The sequence below is a fragment of the Dryas octopetala genome, chromosome 1 (genome assembly GCF_963921425.1).
Source record: "Dryas octopetala chromosome 1, drDryOcto1.1, whole genome shotgun sequence".
In the NCBI taxonomy this organism is placed as follows: domain Eukaryota; kingdom Viridiplantae; phylum Streptophyta; class Magnoliopsida; order Rosales; family Rosaceae; genus Dryas; species Dryas octopetala.
Window position 1 is genome coordinate 15,301,542 of NC_141366.1, and position 16,379 is coordinate 15,317,920.

The window sequence follows — 16,379 nt, forward strand, 5'->3', positions numbered from 1 at the left end:
AGAGAGAGAGAGAGAGAGAGAGAGAGAGAAGAGAGAGAGAGAGAGAGAGCGAGAGCGAGAGCGAGCAAGAGAGAGAACAGAGGGTTGAGGGTTTTGTTTGGCGAGAAAGAGATGGTGAGAACTAAGGGTGAGGGTCGAGCTTCAATAATAAGGAAATATGAAGAAAGAGCAGATCGATGGACGGCGAAGATGGAGATCGAATGGGGGATGAGTATCTGAATGTAGGTGAAGTCTCATAGGGCTTTGACCAAATTAGACTTAATGCGCGAGGACTGTTCATTAGTGCGCCTCCGCTTTTGTACAAATACAAAGACCCGCAAATTCTTTATTTTCTTATAACTTACCCAATACAACAGTTTTGTCCAAAACTATTGTGTAATAATTTAAGAAAAATCTCAAGACTGAATACCATTGGATATTATATGTTCATATAACGGTTTTTACAAAACCGTTGTGTATTAAATTAAGATAACGGATAAAATACTAACCGTTGTCTATTGACTGTTGTCTATTTATATAATTGTAGTGGTGATTAGTCTAAAACTGATATCGTTTAGTATGTCGATTTCACAAAAGAAAATTGGAATACAACTTGCTATATCAGTTTTTTTTCACCTAAAAAATGATATGAATACATAAATTTGAGCCTGTACATAAATTTGTGCAGCCATAAAATCTTCCATGTATTCTCATTCCATATATTTCAATAATCACCAATAACAATATTCAAAGCTGCCTACATGTACATAATCACCAATAACAATACAAATATCCAACAAGATAACCATATATATATTTTTTGTTTTGTAGAGGTCTAAACATACCATGCCATGCCACCAGCCTAATAACTAAGGCAATATTGCCTAAACCCTGCTTGTTAAGACCTTTACAAAACCAAAACAATGTACCAAACGCTGCCCACATGTACAAAATAACATGACAGCACCTAGCCTAATTAATCTGCAAATCAGCACTATGTCTAGCTAGCTAGCTAGTTCTATCTTCAATTCTGCCATCCTTTACAAAATAGTCATGGCAGCATGTATGATCTAATTAAAAGCACCAAATCTTCAATCTTCTTCCATGCTTTACAAAAAATGAGCATGCACGACAGCTTTCTTCTATCCACAAAAAAGGCAAAATGCACACCACCTACCAATTAACTTGTCGGTCTAAAGATAATTGTTCAGAAAATCTCCCCATTCCACACGCAACTCATCTATTTGATCTTGTGTGTATCCGCTTCGCTTGGTCTTCATATTGGACCACTGAAAACATCAAAGGAACATATATTCTTTAATTTAATCACAAATTCATTGATCTCATAAGTTCTATATACTGAATACATGCATGCCTTATTAATCTCAATTTTCAACTAAACATGCATATGCATAAAGAATAAAAGCAAGTCAGAGTAGTTGAATGGACAATAGCAGCACTAGAAAATGAGTTGCTGCCTAACAACCCTCCCATTTCCTTGCTTCATGCATATGTGTGCTTTTAAGAAAATTGCTTATCCTTGAAAAGAGACCACACTATAAGAAAAGCACCAAATATTCCTTCTCCCTGTAGTTGCAACCCTGTTTCAAATTAATAATATATAGTAACAATATGACACAAAGCAGCAGAGGTTCTCAGAGGTTCTCCACTCTAACTTTCACATTAATTTCAAATACCTCTCTCTCAAACATCAAAGATGCAGTTTCTCCAAGTTGAACTTAGTCAAAAATTTGGGTATGCATGCATGCAGTTTCTACATTGTTTATTGAACCACTTAAAGGATAAAAGGCAGATCAGATTATTCAATTGCATATATTACAAACCATACTTTTAAGTATTTAATCCAAATGCATGAACAACACAAACGCAATACAATCTAGCTTGGGTAGATATTTTTTTTATTAATTGGAAATCTGACCTTGGTCGCATAATCAAGGTTGGTATCCTCAATAATTTCCTTCATGTACTGCATCACATAGTAACCACACTCAACACCACCAGGTTGCTTTGGACACTATGCATGATATATCCAAAAAAATGGCACACAGTTAATATTCAAGCCATATGCATATGTGGACTTGTCAGACAAATAAAATTAAGGTTAATGACATTAAAGGTTGAGGACTTACGAATAGATGCCTCCACTGGGGCGTTTTCTTAGTTGTCCTACCCGTGAGTCCATTAAAGTGTCTAATAGCACTTAATCAACAAAAATTGAAAATTTTAATTATATGTCTTGAAACAAAGATGGTATATAAATCTGGGGAAAAAAAGAGTGGTTACAATGAATCAAATAAAAGTAAAGTCTTACTTGTTGACAATTGCCATCCACTCTTTGTCATGGGTTTGCTTCGGAAGAGGGTCCATGATAAAAACTGCATCTTTATCTTCATTGATAATGGTCAAAATCCAGTGTGCCCTTGAAAAGGTTAACATTAATCAGCAAGTACAATCTGATTTGCCCATATGAAAACAATTTGCTTTAAATTAATCAATAGATAAGTAATTTCAGAAACTTACCCAGAATTGTATGGAAGTAAAAAAACACGATCTGATTTGCCCATATGAAAGCGATCTGCTAAATATTGTGATCGCTGTTGTGAGTCGCCTACTCCAAGTGAGATGCGCGAGGGGTCCACAAATGCAACCATTTCTTCCATGTGTGAGTTCAAAACCTTTTCATATAGGTGCCTAATTATTTATTTCAATTAGTTCATATCCTACCAGCTACTAGATCAGAACTTAAATATTAGAGAAAATACTCATTGAATCAGCAAGCACAATTACCTCATGTAAAGCACGATGCACGTGGCCGATAATTCTTGCATCTCCATGATGGAAGTAATGTCCTCTTTCAAGATGTATAGACGTCGGACATGCCCAAAGAATTCTTCCTCTAAATCTGCTGCAATAGCTCTTCCACTTGTGGCCATCGCGTCACACGCAAAACGATATAAGGCCTTGCAATTCGGAGGCACTCGCTTGCCAGCTTCTGATGTCTTGAATAACTCTTTCCTTATGACAGGATCCTGTTTTTTTTTGTTTCTAGGGTGTTAAGAAAAAACAAGCAACACTCGTTAGAATAATAAAGATACATTATAAGATCCAAAAACTTATAGAACAGTCAATAAAAGACTGTAGGCACTGCCATGTATGTCCCAAACAATGCCCAAATATAAATTAGATTAATCCACAAAGCACAAATTACAAGAGACAACAATATAAAATGAAGTGCTCCTATTTGCAATTGCAGTGTGCCAAAAAAGTTAGTTGCTAATTTTTTGACGTACTTTCATGGATTTACTGCTAATAGGATAGCTGAACTCTAGCATAGAAGCTAATAACCCTTCCAAGACTTCAAAAATCCTTCCCTACACTATATAAGGATTTGGATAACTTGTATACAAAGAAAAAATGGCTAGAAAGGTCTGCCTTTAATGAGCTCATATAGGTTTAAGGCTTTGTATTCAGTTTTTAGTTGATGCTTTAAATCCAAACCCACACTGACCCAAATGGAACTATACATGCTGAGCATCAACCATTTAGTGACCCATCATTCAGCTTTATGTAACACCCACTACACAAACCAAGCCAAACTTATAGAACAGTCAATAAAAGATTGTTTAAGACTGTAGGCAAACATTTTTTAAGGTATGTTTTTACAAGTACGTGTTCACAAGATTATCATAATGGAAAGAGGGATCGAGAGCAGCTACCTTGACAGTTTCTGCAATATCGACCTCTTCAACCTCCACTACTTCAACATCAGCAGCTTTCTTTTTCACCTCGACATCCACACCCTTAGCCTTGTCCTCGTAAACACAGCTTGCTTTATCTGACATCAAACCTTGGCCTGCAGGTACCATCTTTGGTGTAACAGGTGAATCACCACGTTGTTTCTTCTCTAATATTTCAAGCCTCTCCAAAAGCCCCTCACGGTCCTTCAGAAACATTGCAATCAGCTCTTTCTTTGTAATTATCTCCCTCGGTTTTTTAGGTATGTTGAAGTACACATGAGGGTTGACATTCCCACCTACTGCTCTGACCCTACCAGAATGCTCAGGTGTGTTCAAAGCCATTGTCAGCACATCATTAGCACCCTCAACCTTCAACTCTCCATTTTTCTTCTTTTCCAGCAAATCATCCTGACATTATAATGCATAATTTAAATAATTATCAATGAATAAGCAATGGCAGTCATGTATAAGCACAATGTAAATCCTTACAATGATATTCACTACTTCAGAAACTTCCTCATCCAATTTCCCATTAGAGTCTTCTCGTGCCCTCTTCCATAGGACTGAACGGTCGAGGTCATCCTCCCCAAAACTTTCTTTCCTCTAAGTTATAATAAAAATAATGCACAATTTATAAGTTTATAATTAAAACCACTAAAAGATGAGGCCTTTATTGAAAAAAAAAATATCAGAACTTGTGGGCTTATAAATAAGGCAAGTGCTGCCAACAGATGGATTGTTAAGAATCTTACCAAAGTCTCCTCCAATCCAATGTAGCCCTTCCGTGAAAGTTTATGATGATACTTCCTCTTGAGGGTTTTTTGACGTTGAACCTCGTGTTTTTCCTACAATTAAGACAACACCATATTGTCAAATAAAGTACCTACCAGTCAGTTAAGTCAAAACACATAAATCTAAATTTTATACATATATAACATACCATAAAGGACTGCGTAACCCTGCCAGCAACAAACTGATCCCAATGGACTTGCTCGATGCTTTTATACTTCTTTGGTGGTGATTTTAACATCTTCTCATCATTTATGAATGGGAGAATGTATGTGCGTGTCAGCATAGTCTTGAATGTTCTCCATTTGATGCCAACGGACGACAAAACATGTTTCCTGCTTGACGGGTCCAGCTCAAATGCACCCTACATCAAGTGGATCATTAAAAAAAAGCACATGGTTATCCACTAAATAAAGTAAAAAAGGCTAAAAGGAAGGTGCAGTTGCAAGTTCAATTCTAAGGTTTCATAATTACCATAACATCCTCCCATATGTTCTGTTTTATGGTGTCATCTACAGCTGGCCAGTTTTTATAAATGATTGGCACTGTGGTCCGAGCTAAAACCCCAATGTATGACATAAAAGTTGTCCGTCCATCTCCGCAAGGTGCGCCAAAGGAGTTAAACTCCACTTTCACCTTTCTTCCTTGTGCTTTCTTCACAACAACTCTGTGCATGGTTGTAACCCCACGACCAGTCTGCTTGGCCTTGGACTTGGCATTTTTTGCCTTGGACTTGGCTGGTGATGACACATTTTTGGCTTTGGGTTTGGCTGGTGATGAGGTCTTTTTAGCCTTGGACTTGGCTGGTGATGAGGCCTTTTTAGCCTTGGACTTGGCTGGTGATGAGCCCTTTTTAGCCTTGGACTTGGCTGGTGATGAGCCCTTTTTAGCCTTCCACTTAGCTGTTTCAACAATTTTTTTGGCCAGCTGTGTTGAGTTGGCCTTCCACTTGGCACTTCTCTTTTTCCTTGGTGTAGCCATTTCTGTTTTGCAGCTGTGGCTCCTGTTCCATATGAATAACAAATAAAGTCAGTATTAAAAATAATTTACTTAACAATTAAAAATAATTTACATATGAATAATTTACTTAAATGATTTACTTAACACAACTACAAGATCACAAATACAAAATACAAATAAAAGATCACAAATACAAAATACACATATAAATGATTTACTTAACACAACCAGCAGCAGCAGTACCATTACACATACATATATTCTCTCCATTACATTTTTTGCAAATAATGCACAATAGCAGCTCTATTACATTCTCTCTATTACATTGTTTTTCTTTTTATTTGCATGATGTATCCATATTCCCTCACAATCAGGCCTCTTGTAAGTGGTGTCATCCTCATTCATCAGCTCATCAAATTCCTCAACAGATGGAAGGCCATTGGTAAAGGACTCATGATCAATCACATTGTTCCCTAAATCATCCTCTTGAGAACAGTCATAATAGTCTTTATTAGGGGCTGCAATCACGACTGACCAGCTCGAATCAAGTGGATCATCTACATAAAAGACTTGCTTCACTTGGGCAGCCAATGCAAACGCATCTTTCTTATGACCTATTCTATTAAGGTTAACCAATAAGAACCCTAGGTCATCTATCTTTATGCCCTTATTATTCTCTACCCACATACACTTAAACAAAGGAACCCGAAAATCACAATAATCTAGCTCCCAAATTTCTTGGATAACCCCATAGAAAACCATGTCAGTGTAGACCGGATTCTTATCTTTTGCGCTCGCCACCTGCATTGTATTCGCCACCAAGGTAACCCCACTATTTTGGACAGAACGCATATTGTCCCGTGCCTTTGTGTGAAAATGGCACCCCCCAATCTCATAACCCTCATACTTCAGCACACTCATTGGTGGACCGTGAGCTAGCCGCCTCAATGATATTGTTATCTCCACCTCTCCAAGTTCAATTAGATGTAAAACCTATGGTAACAAAGATTGAGTTACACTTTGTAAAACTTTTCCAAAACACCAAAATTTTGTAACAGTCAAAGCTTTGTAAAGGTAACAAAGTAGCATACCTTTTGACGTAACCAGTAGATAAATTCACGGTTGTGGGCTTCTAGCAACCACCTATCACTTTTTTTTTTACTTGCATGTAATTCTTTCAAGTAGGCCTTGTGTTCTCTACCAACAGATTCCAAACAAAAACATCAAAATGATGATTTCAAATTAAATTAAATTCAATATGTTATAAGTCTAAGTGCTGGATAAATACACTTACTCGGCATAAGGTTCGACTTCTGAGGCATTCTCCAATACAATTCGGTGTGCTTGCTCCCAAGATTCGCGGTCTACTAAATGTGCCTTAGCCCCTGAGAGAGGTCTATTGCTGTTTTGTGCCCCCATCCGCGAGTGAGGAATTCCAATTGCTATTGCATTAGATAAATAGTCGGAGCAAAACTCCACAGCTTCCTCAGCGATGTAACTTTCAGCAATGCAGCCCTCCGGTCGATTACGGTTCCGTACATAACCCTTTAAGACTTTCATGGCTCTTTCAAATGGATACATCCATCTATAGCAAACCGGTCCGCACAATCGAACTTCTCTAACAAGGTGAACGGTTAAATGCACCATTATATCGAAGAACGAAGGTGGGAAAATCTTCTCTAGCAAACATAAAGTTTCAACGAGATCGTATTGCACTTTATCCAACTTCGACACATCAACCACTTTAGTGCAAAGAGCATTAAAGAAGAAACATAGCCTTGTTATTGCATATCTCACGTGGATGGGCAGCACCGAACGTATGGCGATGGGTAGTAATTGCTGCATCAACGTGTGGCAATCATGAGACTTTAAACCAAACAATTTCAACTCTTCCATGGATACGAGGTTTCGCACATTTGAAGAATAACATTCCGGGACCTTAGTACCCAACAAACACCTACATAGTGTTTTTTTCTCAACCCTAGAAAGAGTATATGGAGCTGCTGGCAAAAAAGTTCTTTTATTCCCAACCTCGGGTGCCAAGTCAAGTCTAACTCCCATTTCCACCAGATCTAAACGGGCAGCCACACCATCTTTGGTCTTCCCTTGAATGTTCAATAGAGTTCCAATAATGCTATCGCACACATTCTTCTCAATGTGCATTACATCCAAGCAATGCCTAATATGAAGTGACTTCCAATACTCAAGGTCAAAGAAAATTGATCTTTTCTTCCAACATGAAATAAGGGATTCACCACCTTTTGGCTTAGTTAACTTAGTCTTCCCGAAGTTACAATTGATTCCAGAAACTTTTTCTAAGACATCTTCGCCACTTAAAGGTGTAGGAGCCTCACGATCATCCTGCTTGTTATTAAAAGCAGCCTTTTGTTTTCGATATGGGTGGTTGCGGTCCAAGAATCTTCGGTGGCCTTGGAAACACATTTTCTTACCATGTTTCAAAAAAATCGAATCTGTGTCTTCTCCGCAAATGGGACATGCTTTATAACCCTTAACCGTGCACCCAGACAAGTTACCGTAAGCAGGAAAATCATTGATTGTCCACAAAAGTACAGCCCTCAAAAAGAAGATGTCTTTTCTAAATCAGTAAATCCATCGTGCACTCCATCAATTCCCTCCCACAAGGTCTTCAAATCATCAACCAAAGGTTCTAAGTACACGTCTATATCGTTTCCCGGCTGCCTAGGACCAGAAATCAGTAAGGTTAACATCATAAACTTCCTTTTCATGCACAACCAAGGAGGAAGGTTATAAGTCACTAAAAGTACGGGCCAACAACTATACCGGCTGCTAAGGGAACTGTGCGGATTTATCCCATCAGCAGAAAGGGCAAGCCTTAAATTTCTAGGCTCACTTGCAAAATTTGGCCACTTTTGGTCAACCAACTTCCAAGCTGGAGAATCAGCTGGATGCCGCATCATGCCGTCACTCATTTTGTGTTCAGCATGCCAAGTCAGATTCTTTGAAGTCTCACAAGATTTAAACATCCGTTTAAATCTTGGAATAGGTGGAAAGTACCACAACAGTTTTGCTGCCACCCCTTCCTTCTCAACTTCTTCCTTGTTGACCTTCCACCGAGATAGATCACACTTGGGGCACCTTGTGTCATGCTCATATTGTTTTCTATACAAAATACAGTTGTTCGGACATGCATGAATCTTCTCATATTCCATTCCTAAAGCAGCCAATGTCTTCTTCGCCTCATACGTAGATAAGGGAAGCAAATGATCCTTTGGAAGCATATCTCCAAAGATGACCAGCATATCAGTAAAGCTATTGTCGGAATGACCATGTTTTGCCTTCAAATTGAACAACTTGACTAGGGCAGATAACTTGCTGTAATTATGACAATGTGGGTATAAGGGTCTCTCTCCTTCCTCAACAAACTTCATAAACTCATCCGGATTCTCATTGAAATTATCAAATGCACCTTCGTACATGTTGACTGTTTCAGACCCAAATACATCATGTTCTGACTCCACAAATGTAGGGGCAGCACACTCACCATGCCATATCCAATTATTATATCGCTTGTCTATACCATTAAAGTAAAGATGCTCCCTTACTATCTTAATGGTAAACTTATTCAAGTTCCCACATTTCACACAAGGACACTGAATGTACTTATGATTGGTAGCATTCCCTAATGCAAATGCCAAAAAATTCTCAACTCCCACCTCATACTCCTTAGTCATCCTATCAGCATGCATCCAGGTTTTATCCATTGCCCTTAATTGTCGATATTAACTTCACATAAAGAGACAATAGCCAATTCAATATTAATGTGCAATCAAATTAAAATGCAAATTTCTCACCTAGCCTCTTATGAAACAAATACTCATTAATACATTTTAATTTTACCCTAAGAGACAAACATTCATGTACTGCAATTTACATATAAGATTCAAAACATCTATGTTATATATGGAAAACAAAAAGCTCATAAGAGACTTTAGAGGGACAACCTATTATTCCTAAAACTCAGCAAGTGTACCATACAGAAATCTACACTAGCCACTTTATTGTTCCCCCAATTTTTTTCAAATAAAAAACTTATATGCATACTAGGACAGCTCTTATGTCATATTTACAAGCACAAGCTTAAAATCAGAAGACCAAAATTGAACAGCAGCATGAATGTGATCGAAGTAAATAATTAAGAAATATACCTAGGTTAGCAATTCCTCATGTGTAAAAAGGGCTGCTGGTTATGTCTTCTAATACAAACAAAGTAAACCTGAAAAATGAAATGCACAATTTATAATTTGCTAAAACACAACAGAGTAAGTCAAACAAGGAGCCTCATTCAGTAATTAACTACCAGAAGCACCCATGTGAATTAACAATTAACAACAAAAAATCTTAACAATTAACAACAATGTGAATTAATTAATTTATTAGAAAAATTCCTTAGACACAAGAATTCTCTTTCTGAAGGGTCGCCACTGCAACCTTGACTACTGAAAATCAGATGTGCTTACACAATCTATAAGTACCCGATGGTGCATAGCATACATCAACTAACAGTGTGTCAAAATTGTCTTTTTTTTTTCTGTTATTTACAGAAACCAAAACTTTTATTTCCAATAAAATAGCAATAACTAGACAAAAACTACAATCGATCTGTGGCATAGTATGTACAAATTGTTAGAATGGTCTAAAAAGGAAAATAACTATTGTTAAGAACTCGAACATTCAAGAACTATTCCAGTCTCATATAGGACATCACCAATCCACTTTATGGTATAAGCACCAGTGGAACCATTCAAATGCACCAACTGCAAGGGACAAAAGAATGTCCCTTCCATAAACATGTCTCCATCAAAGAAATAATCTTGCTATACACTGAAAGCACAGCTCCTCTACCAAACTTAAGACGATAAACAATAAACTAATAGCTCAAGTTAATACAACCTTTGAGAGCAGAAAACTCTGGGAATCCAACTAAAAATTCACTATAGAAAGAAAGAAAAAGGCAAGACTAATCAATGCAAGAGGTCCTAGAATTTCCATCAGCTAGATAACCAACAGGTAAAAAAAAATTTTTACATTAAAAGAGACCTTTTCTTGTTTAGTTGGTTAAAAACAATTGTGGCGTGGTGAACGAAACTCCCACCATTGCAAAGTCTACAAAGAGTCCAATGTATACAGCCATAGCCCAGTTTGTGGAGAGATTATTTCCCTTTTCGAACCCAATGAGGAAACTTACAGTTATGTCGAGACTCGCCCTCTGTGTTTAGGTGGTTGGGAGATAAAATCTATATACACTTAAATAAAAATCCAACACACAAAAAAAGTTCTTGTACAAAAAAAAAGGCCATTAACCCAACCCTAGGCACCAAAATTTGGTCAAAAACGAGTGATCCAAGATTCTAACAAAGGTTCCAGTATAGTGAAACAGATGACATCTCCAGAGACAGCAATCAGAGAGCACAAGGACACAATCCTACCTAGACTCTGTTTAATAGCAGGGTGCATGGTATCCACCAAACAGCCATATTGGGAACTACTACACATCCTCTATCATGAATTAGATGGTCCATAGCTTTGTTCAGTAAGAGAACCTATTCAACCAAGCCATAATCCCATCTAATTGGCTATAGGATTTTTCTTCATAGGGACCACATGGCTCGCAGTACTCATCAATATATCAAGACCCACCTTTGTCCAAGATAGAAACTGTAGTTTGCAAGTGAATACCGAAAAACAACAAAAAAACAAACAAACAAACTGGCATGAAAATAGAAAAGTCCATCATCTAATATTTAGCAAACTCATGCAGCGCCAATAGCACATGATATGCACAGAAGTGGCATTAACCTTGAAATTCTAGAAATTTTGCAACCCACTACAGTAAACTAAACAACAATAGCAGGGTTATACTATTAACTATCACAACCAAGCTGAAAATTAAGGCCTAGAAATGTTCTACCAAGTATAGATGGAACTACAGTTGAAAATACTAATTGAACTGGTCAAAATACATAGATGCAACACCAGTTTACACAGCATGTCCTTCCTATGAGTAAGGGCAAGCCAAATTAAGAGCGAACCTGAATTAGCTGGATGCCAGTCAGATCCTTGCAGAAATCACTGAGGAACTGATTTACCCAAACAAATTTACACAGAAAACGCCCTTGTGAGCAAACTCATTTACCCAAAAATTCAGAAACTAATTTACCCAGAAATTCATACTTCACCTGTCGAAAGGATCTTCAAGCGGTGGCGGCGATGGCAAGAGAGAGGCTGGGGTGCGACTGGTCAGGTTGTTCTTTGACGTCTGTGAATGGAGAGGCTAAGAGTCAGAGGGTGAGAGAGAGACAGAGAAGTGAGAGTGACAGAGAAGTGAGAGTGAGAGAGACAGACGAACTCACAATGAAGTCTGGGCCTGGAGTGGCGACGGCGACGGCGACTCCGACGATGAGTGTGTGACACTGATGAGCTGAGACAGTTTTTGCGAGATGGAATTTGCGAGAGATCGAGATCGAAGTGAGCGGGAGAGATAGATCGACTTAGGTTTTTAATTTTTAGTATATTCTGTATATGTCTAAGCTAGTGTTGGGACTTGGGAGTAGGACAAAAAAATTTAAGTCAGATAAAACACATTACATATCAGTGTTAGGATAAAAAAATTATAAGTGTTGTTTTAAGATATCAGTTAACAATTTATACTGATGTCTTTATAAGTTCTTAGAAAAATGACAATATTATATATCAGTTGAAAAAAACCATGTGATATCTAATAAAGTTTAGAAATCAGTTAAAAAATTATCTGATATTATAATTTTTATAATATCAGTCACATTCAAATCTGATATAAAATGGGTGATATCTATTGACATTTTTCTTGTAGTGTATACAGTTGTAACTGTCAAACAGTCATAGTACGTTGTGACTGTTTGAAATTCATAAAAATTCAAAATTTATAAGAGATCAGTGCTTTTGATTTAGGCTTGCATGAGAGATGAAGTCCTATAATTTAAAGACTAAACATTAAAGTTGAAGTCTTGCAAACATTGAAAAAACAACAAATCAATAAAAAGTCGTGACTGTTAAACAGTCACAGCTTGGTAAAACCATTTTTTTTTAAAGTTGGTACATAAATTGAAATTTAGTATCTAAAATAAAATGACATAAATATTTTAATAATTAAAATGAAATAACATTAAAATTTGGTTCCGAAAATCAACGGATCTTAATTAATTTTGTTTAAAAAAAAATCAATTATTTTTTTAACTATTTGAGCTTGTATATGGCCGGGTCAAGTTGACTGAGTACGTAATAATCTATTCAGTTTTTTTTTTTTTGGGGGGGGGGGGGGGGGTTTAATTAGATATCAACCCTTAAACTCTTTTCTTAAGGCTTCCAACCCATTGACTTTTTAGTTCATGGATTAGGCTCAATTTCAAAATTTTCAGCCAATTAGAATTAAAACACACCTAAAGTCATAAATTATAATTACAAAGTTTTCCATTGTCATTAATAAGAGTAAATTGATATGAATTCCTAAATTTTAGAGATTTAATTGATAAATTTTCATGATTGAATTCAATAGAATCTATTCATAATTAATTCAAATCAACCAAAAAAAAAAACCTATGTATGCATGTATGTACATAAAATCATTGTGGTACATAAATAACACAATAAAAGCAGTTGATGCACAAAATAAATACGAAAAAAGTTAGTTGGTGCACAAAATAAATTACTAATTAAACAAGTAAACCTAGTAGGTGCACAAATAAATATCTTAGTTAATATTATATTAATTTTTGGTATATAGTTTCGTATTATTGTTATTATATAAATTATGATACTAATTATTAAGAATATTTGCAAAATTAATTTTCAAAATTAACAAGAAAATGTTCAAAGTTGAAATACACAACAATAATATCCTTAATCAATGGAGATAAATAGTAGAGATAATTAGGCTTAGGTTCTTTAGAAAAACAGTTTTTAGATGAAGACCATGGGTGTTTTAAAATTTATAAGAAAATCCTTTTAATTCATAATAATTTATAAGAAAATCTTTTTAATTCATAATAAAGTTATTTTAATTTATAATAAATTTTATTTAATTCATAATAAAGACTTTTTTCGATTTAAAGGGTAGTTCCCCTTATTTGAAGAGTATTTCCCCTCCTAGGGTGTAGAGTGGGCTTTGTATCTGTCTAAAATTTCGGAGTTAAAACTTAATATAAAGCCGTCAAAGAAGAAAAATAAAAACACTTAATTAAAAACTCTAAATCACTACCGGTGTTAGTCTAAAGAAGACTCATAAAATAGACTGGACTTTAAGTCTTCATAAATAATATTACCTACTAATTAATATGCCAAAAGGCTAAAGAGTATCTTAGGAAAATAACAAACTTTTAGTTTTGAACAGTATATTGAAAGTTGTCTATATGGACACTAGTCAAAGGGTTAAATCTCCAAAAACAAAAATATGGTGGATTACTCCTAAGAATGCTAACATTAAAAAGAACAAGATGAAAGTGAAAATTTCATAAACATATAAGAACGAAAAGTATCATTTGGCTTATATTAATTTAGCTAGAGGATCAGATCCTCTACTTATTTTTATGTACATTATTGTACTTACTTAACTTTCAACCTTAGCACCGTATTACAAATTCTCCAAGAGTTATCATTCTTTGATTCTTATTATTAAACTTTAAACCATGATGCTTTATTATAGCTTTATTTAATTCATATAGCATTATTATATACTACTAGAATTGAAAATTAAGAAAAAAACAAGCACATAAAAATAAGCATTAATTCCCTGCATATGCATTCTAAAACTGATCTCACTTTATAATAGCTGTTGATGCAAATTCTCGTAAGGTAGATGCAACAACTTAGATAAGTTGACCTGGCTGATCAGGTGCTTTGCTGGATGATGAAGTGGATGCTGGTTGAGATCTTCCTGTAGACAAAAACAAGATCAAAGGAGATGGACCGGTGTGGTACCAGCCAAACACACTCCGATGATGAAATCAGTGGTGGTGTTTGATGGTGGATGAGGAAGAACAAAGGAAGAACTTGGGAGAATGGGAAGAACAAGGCAAATGTTCTGGGTTATTCTCAGCAAGTTGGGTAGGCTTTTTTTTAGAAAGGAATACAAGTGTTTTGCGTGTATGTTTGTAGATTGCTAGATCCCTCATTTTGTGCATATGACTTGGTATATATAAGCAAAGGAAACCTTAATGAGTAAGATACCTGCATGTGAATGAATGGTTGCCAAAGACCCACGCACCTGGTCAGACCTAGTTGCATGCTCAGCTGCTTGCTTCCTCAGCATTCAATGCTGCATTGAATGCTCCATTAAATGCAAGGTTGGAAGGTTCAGGTAGACTGCTCCAACATTCATGAATGCAGGCCTGATATTCTATCTGTCAGAAGAATGTGTCAGGTGCATTTAAGTGTGGCGGTTCGTCCCAGCGTGATCTTCCTGGGAATGGCGGCGGAGAGCCGAGCCGAGCCGATACGAACACATGTTCCCATGCGAAGACACGAAGTCCATATGTGGTCGGATCGGGCATGGGACTCCAAGCCGAGCCGGTCCATAGATTGGAGTCTTTCCGAGCCCTAACTGGTCGACGCCAGAACTCGGAAGGAAGCCATCTCGTGTGCCGAGCCGAGCCGAGCCGGGATGATCGTGGGAAGATGGACACTCGATCCCAAGGAAGATCATCGGTTCGGCTCGGACCGAGCAAGGAGGGGCGGTGTGGAGATCCGGTCTGAGCTGGTAGAGGAAGTGCTGATCAGTGATGACGTGGAAGTCAAAGTTTGACCACTGAGAATCAACTCCGAGGTGGATGTTTGACCAGCCACGTGTCGAGCTGTGATTGGCTGTTCGGGTCGATGTGGGTTTTCCCACAAACAGGAGTCCCCCAGCTTCCGATCCGAGCGGGCAGTGGTGGATTGGAAGTTGAAGTGTAATCCCGAAGATGGCGTGTTCGCTTGGTCCGAGCCGAACCCTACAAGCCCATGTTCCCGAAGGTCCGAGCACATGACGACTTGTGATTGGTCAGAAAATCTCTGGGACAGGTGAAGGGACGTTTGATTTCTGCATGGGGGAACGTAAGGGTCACCTCATTATGGGTATTTTTGAATGCTTGACAGGTGTCAAGATCTGGCATTTGAAGCGCCAGAAATGAAGGGCTGAGATCGGTCTGCATGAGGATATAAATTGGCAATTTCTCTCTCTTCCCTTTCATTTTCCTGAAGCTCACTCTCTCTCCTGCAAAAACTCTCTCTCTCACCGTGAAATCTTCTCTCTCACCGTCGTTGGAGTGGTAGTCCGATCCCAACATCGAGCGGGTACGGCGATAGGCGAGGTGATTCCGAGGGTGTTTGGGGTGGAGAGATTTGGCCGGACAAAACCAGTAAGTGATTCTGTCCACTTTTGAGTTTTTCCCTTTTTTCGGGTTTTTTCTGGGTTTGTTCTTGGTGTTCTTGAAAAAGGGCACCTTTCGATCCAAAAAGTAAGAGAGAAAGAAGAAAAAGGTGTTTTTAGAGATGTCTGAAACTGACTCGAGTGGCCGGCTCGGCTCGGGAGAAGCCTTTGAAGAAGATAGTGAGGCTGAGATGAGCCGAAGCCCGTCTGCGGGTGAGGCCGAGCCGAGCCGAAGCCCACCTGCGGGTGAGGCGAGTTGGGACGGTTTGTCCGAAGAGTTGGACGAGGCCGGCTCGGCATTGAATCGTAACCCAGGTGGTGAGCGCCGAGCCCGAGGAGACCAAGAGAATCCCGAGATACTGAGTTCCGATCGGGAACAAGGGGCGGCCGAAGGAGGCGACGAAGAACCTCTTGACGTCGAGCCGATCGCAACCATCCCGAGCAGACTCACCTCAGGCTCGGATGAAAGA

At 37.8% G+C, this 16,379-nt stretch overlaps 3 protein-coding genes and 1 long non-coding RNA gene across 4 annotated transcripts in view; all 4 read right to left on the reverse strand.

Moving 5' to 3' along the window:
• Positions 1–16,379, reverse strand: part of LOC147298391 (disease resistance protein Roq1-like) — a 36,607-nt gene that overhangs the window by 8,923 nt on the left and 11,305 nt on the right. The gene's annotated exons all lie outside the window — the stretch shown is intronic.
• On the reverse strand, positions 2,809–5,364 carry LOC147298393 (uncharacterized). The gene is made up of 6 exons (XM_086228847.1): positions 5,001–5,364; positions 4,678–4,890; positions 4,490–4,582; positions 4,227–4,340; positions 3,717–4,145; positions 2,809–3,045 (listed from the first exon to the last, which is right to left on the reverse strand). The coding sequence occupies exons 1-6, from the start codon at positions 5,199–5,201 to the stop codon at positions 2,938–2,940; spliced, it is 1,158 nt and encodes a 385-aa protein (XP_086084973.1). The 5' UTR covers positions 5,202–5,364; the 3' UTR covers positions 2,809–2,937.
• LOC147298394 (uncharacterized) lies at positions 5,376–11,604 on the reverse strand. The gene is made up of 3 exons (XR_015119840.1): positions 11,558–11,604; positions 9,674–9,741; positions 5,376–5,529 (listed from the first exon to the last, which is right to left on the reverse strand). It is a non-coding gene; the product is annotated as an uncharacterized LOC147298394 (long non-coding RNA).
• LOC147298395 (uncharacterized) lies at positions 5,793–7,943 on the reverse strand. Its single transcript, XM_086251958.1, has 3 exons — positions 6,781–7,943; positions 6,578–6,683; positions 5,793–6,479 (listed from the first exon to the last, which is right to left on the reverse strand). Exons 1-3 carry the CDS (start codon positions 7,926–7,928, stop codon positions 5,793–5,795), a joined length of 1,941 nt encoding a protein of 646 aa, XP_086108084.1. The 5' UTR covers positions 7,929–7,943.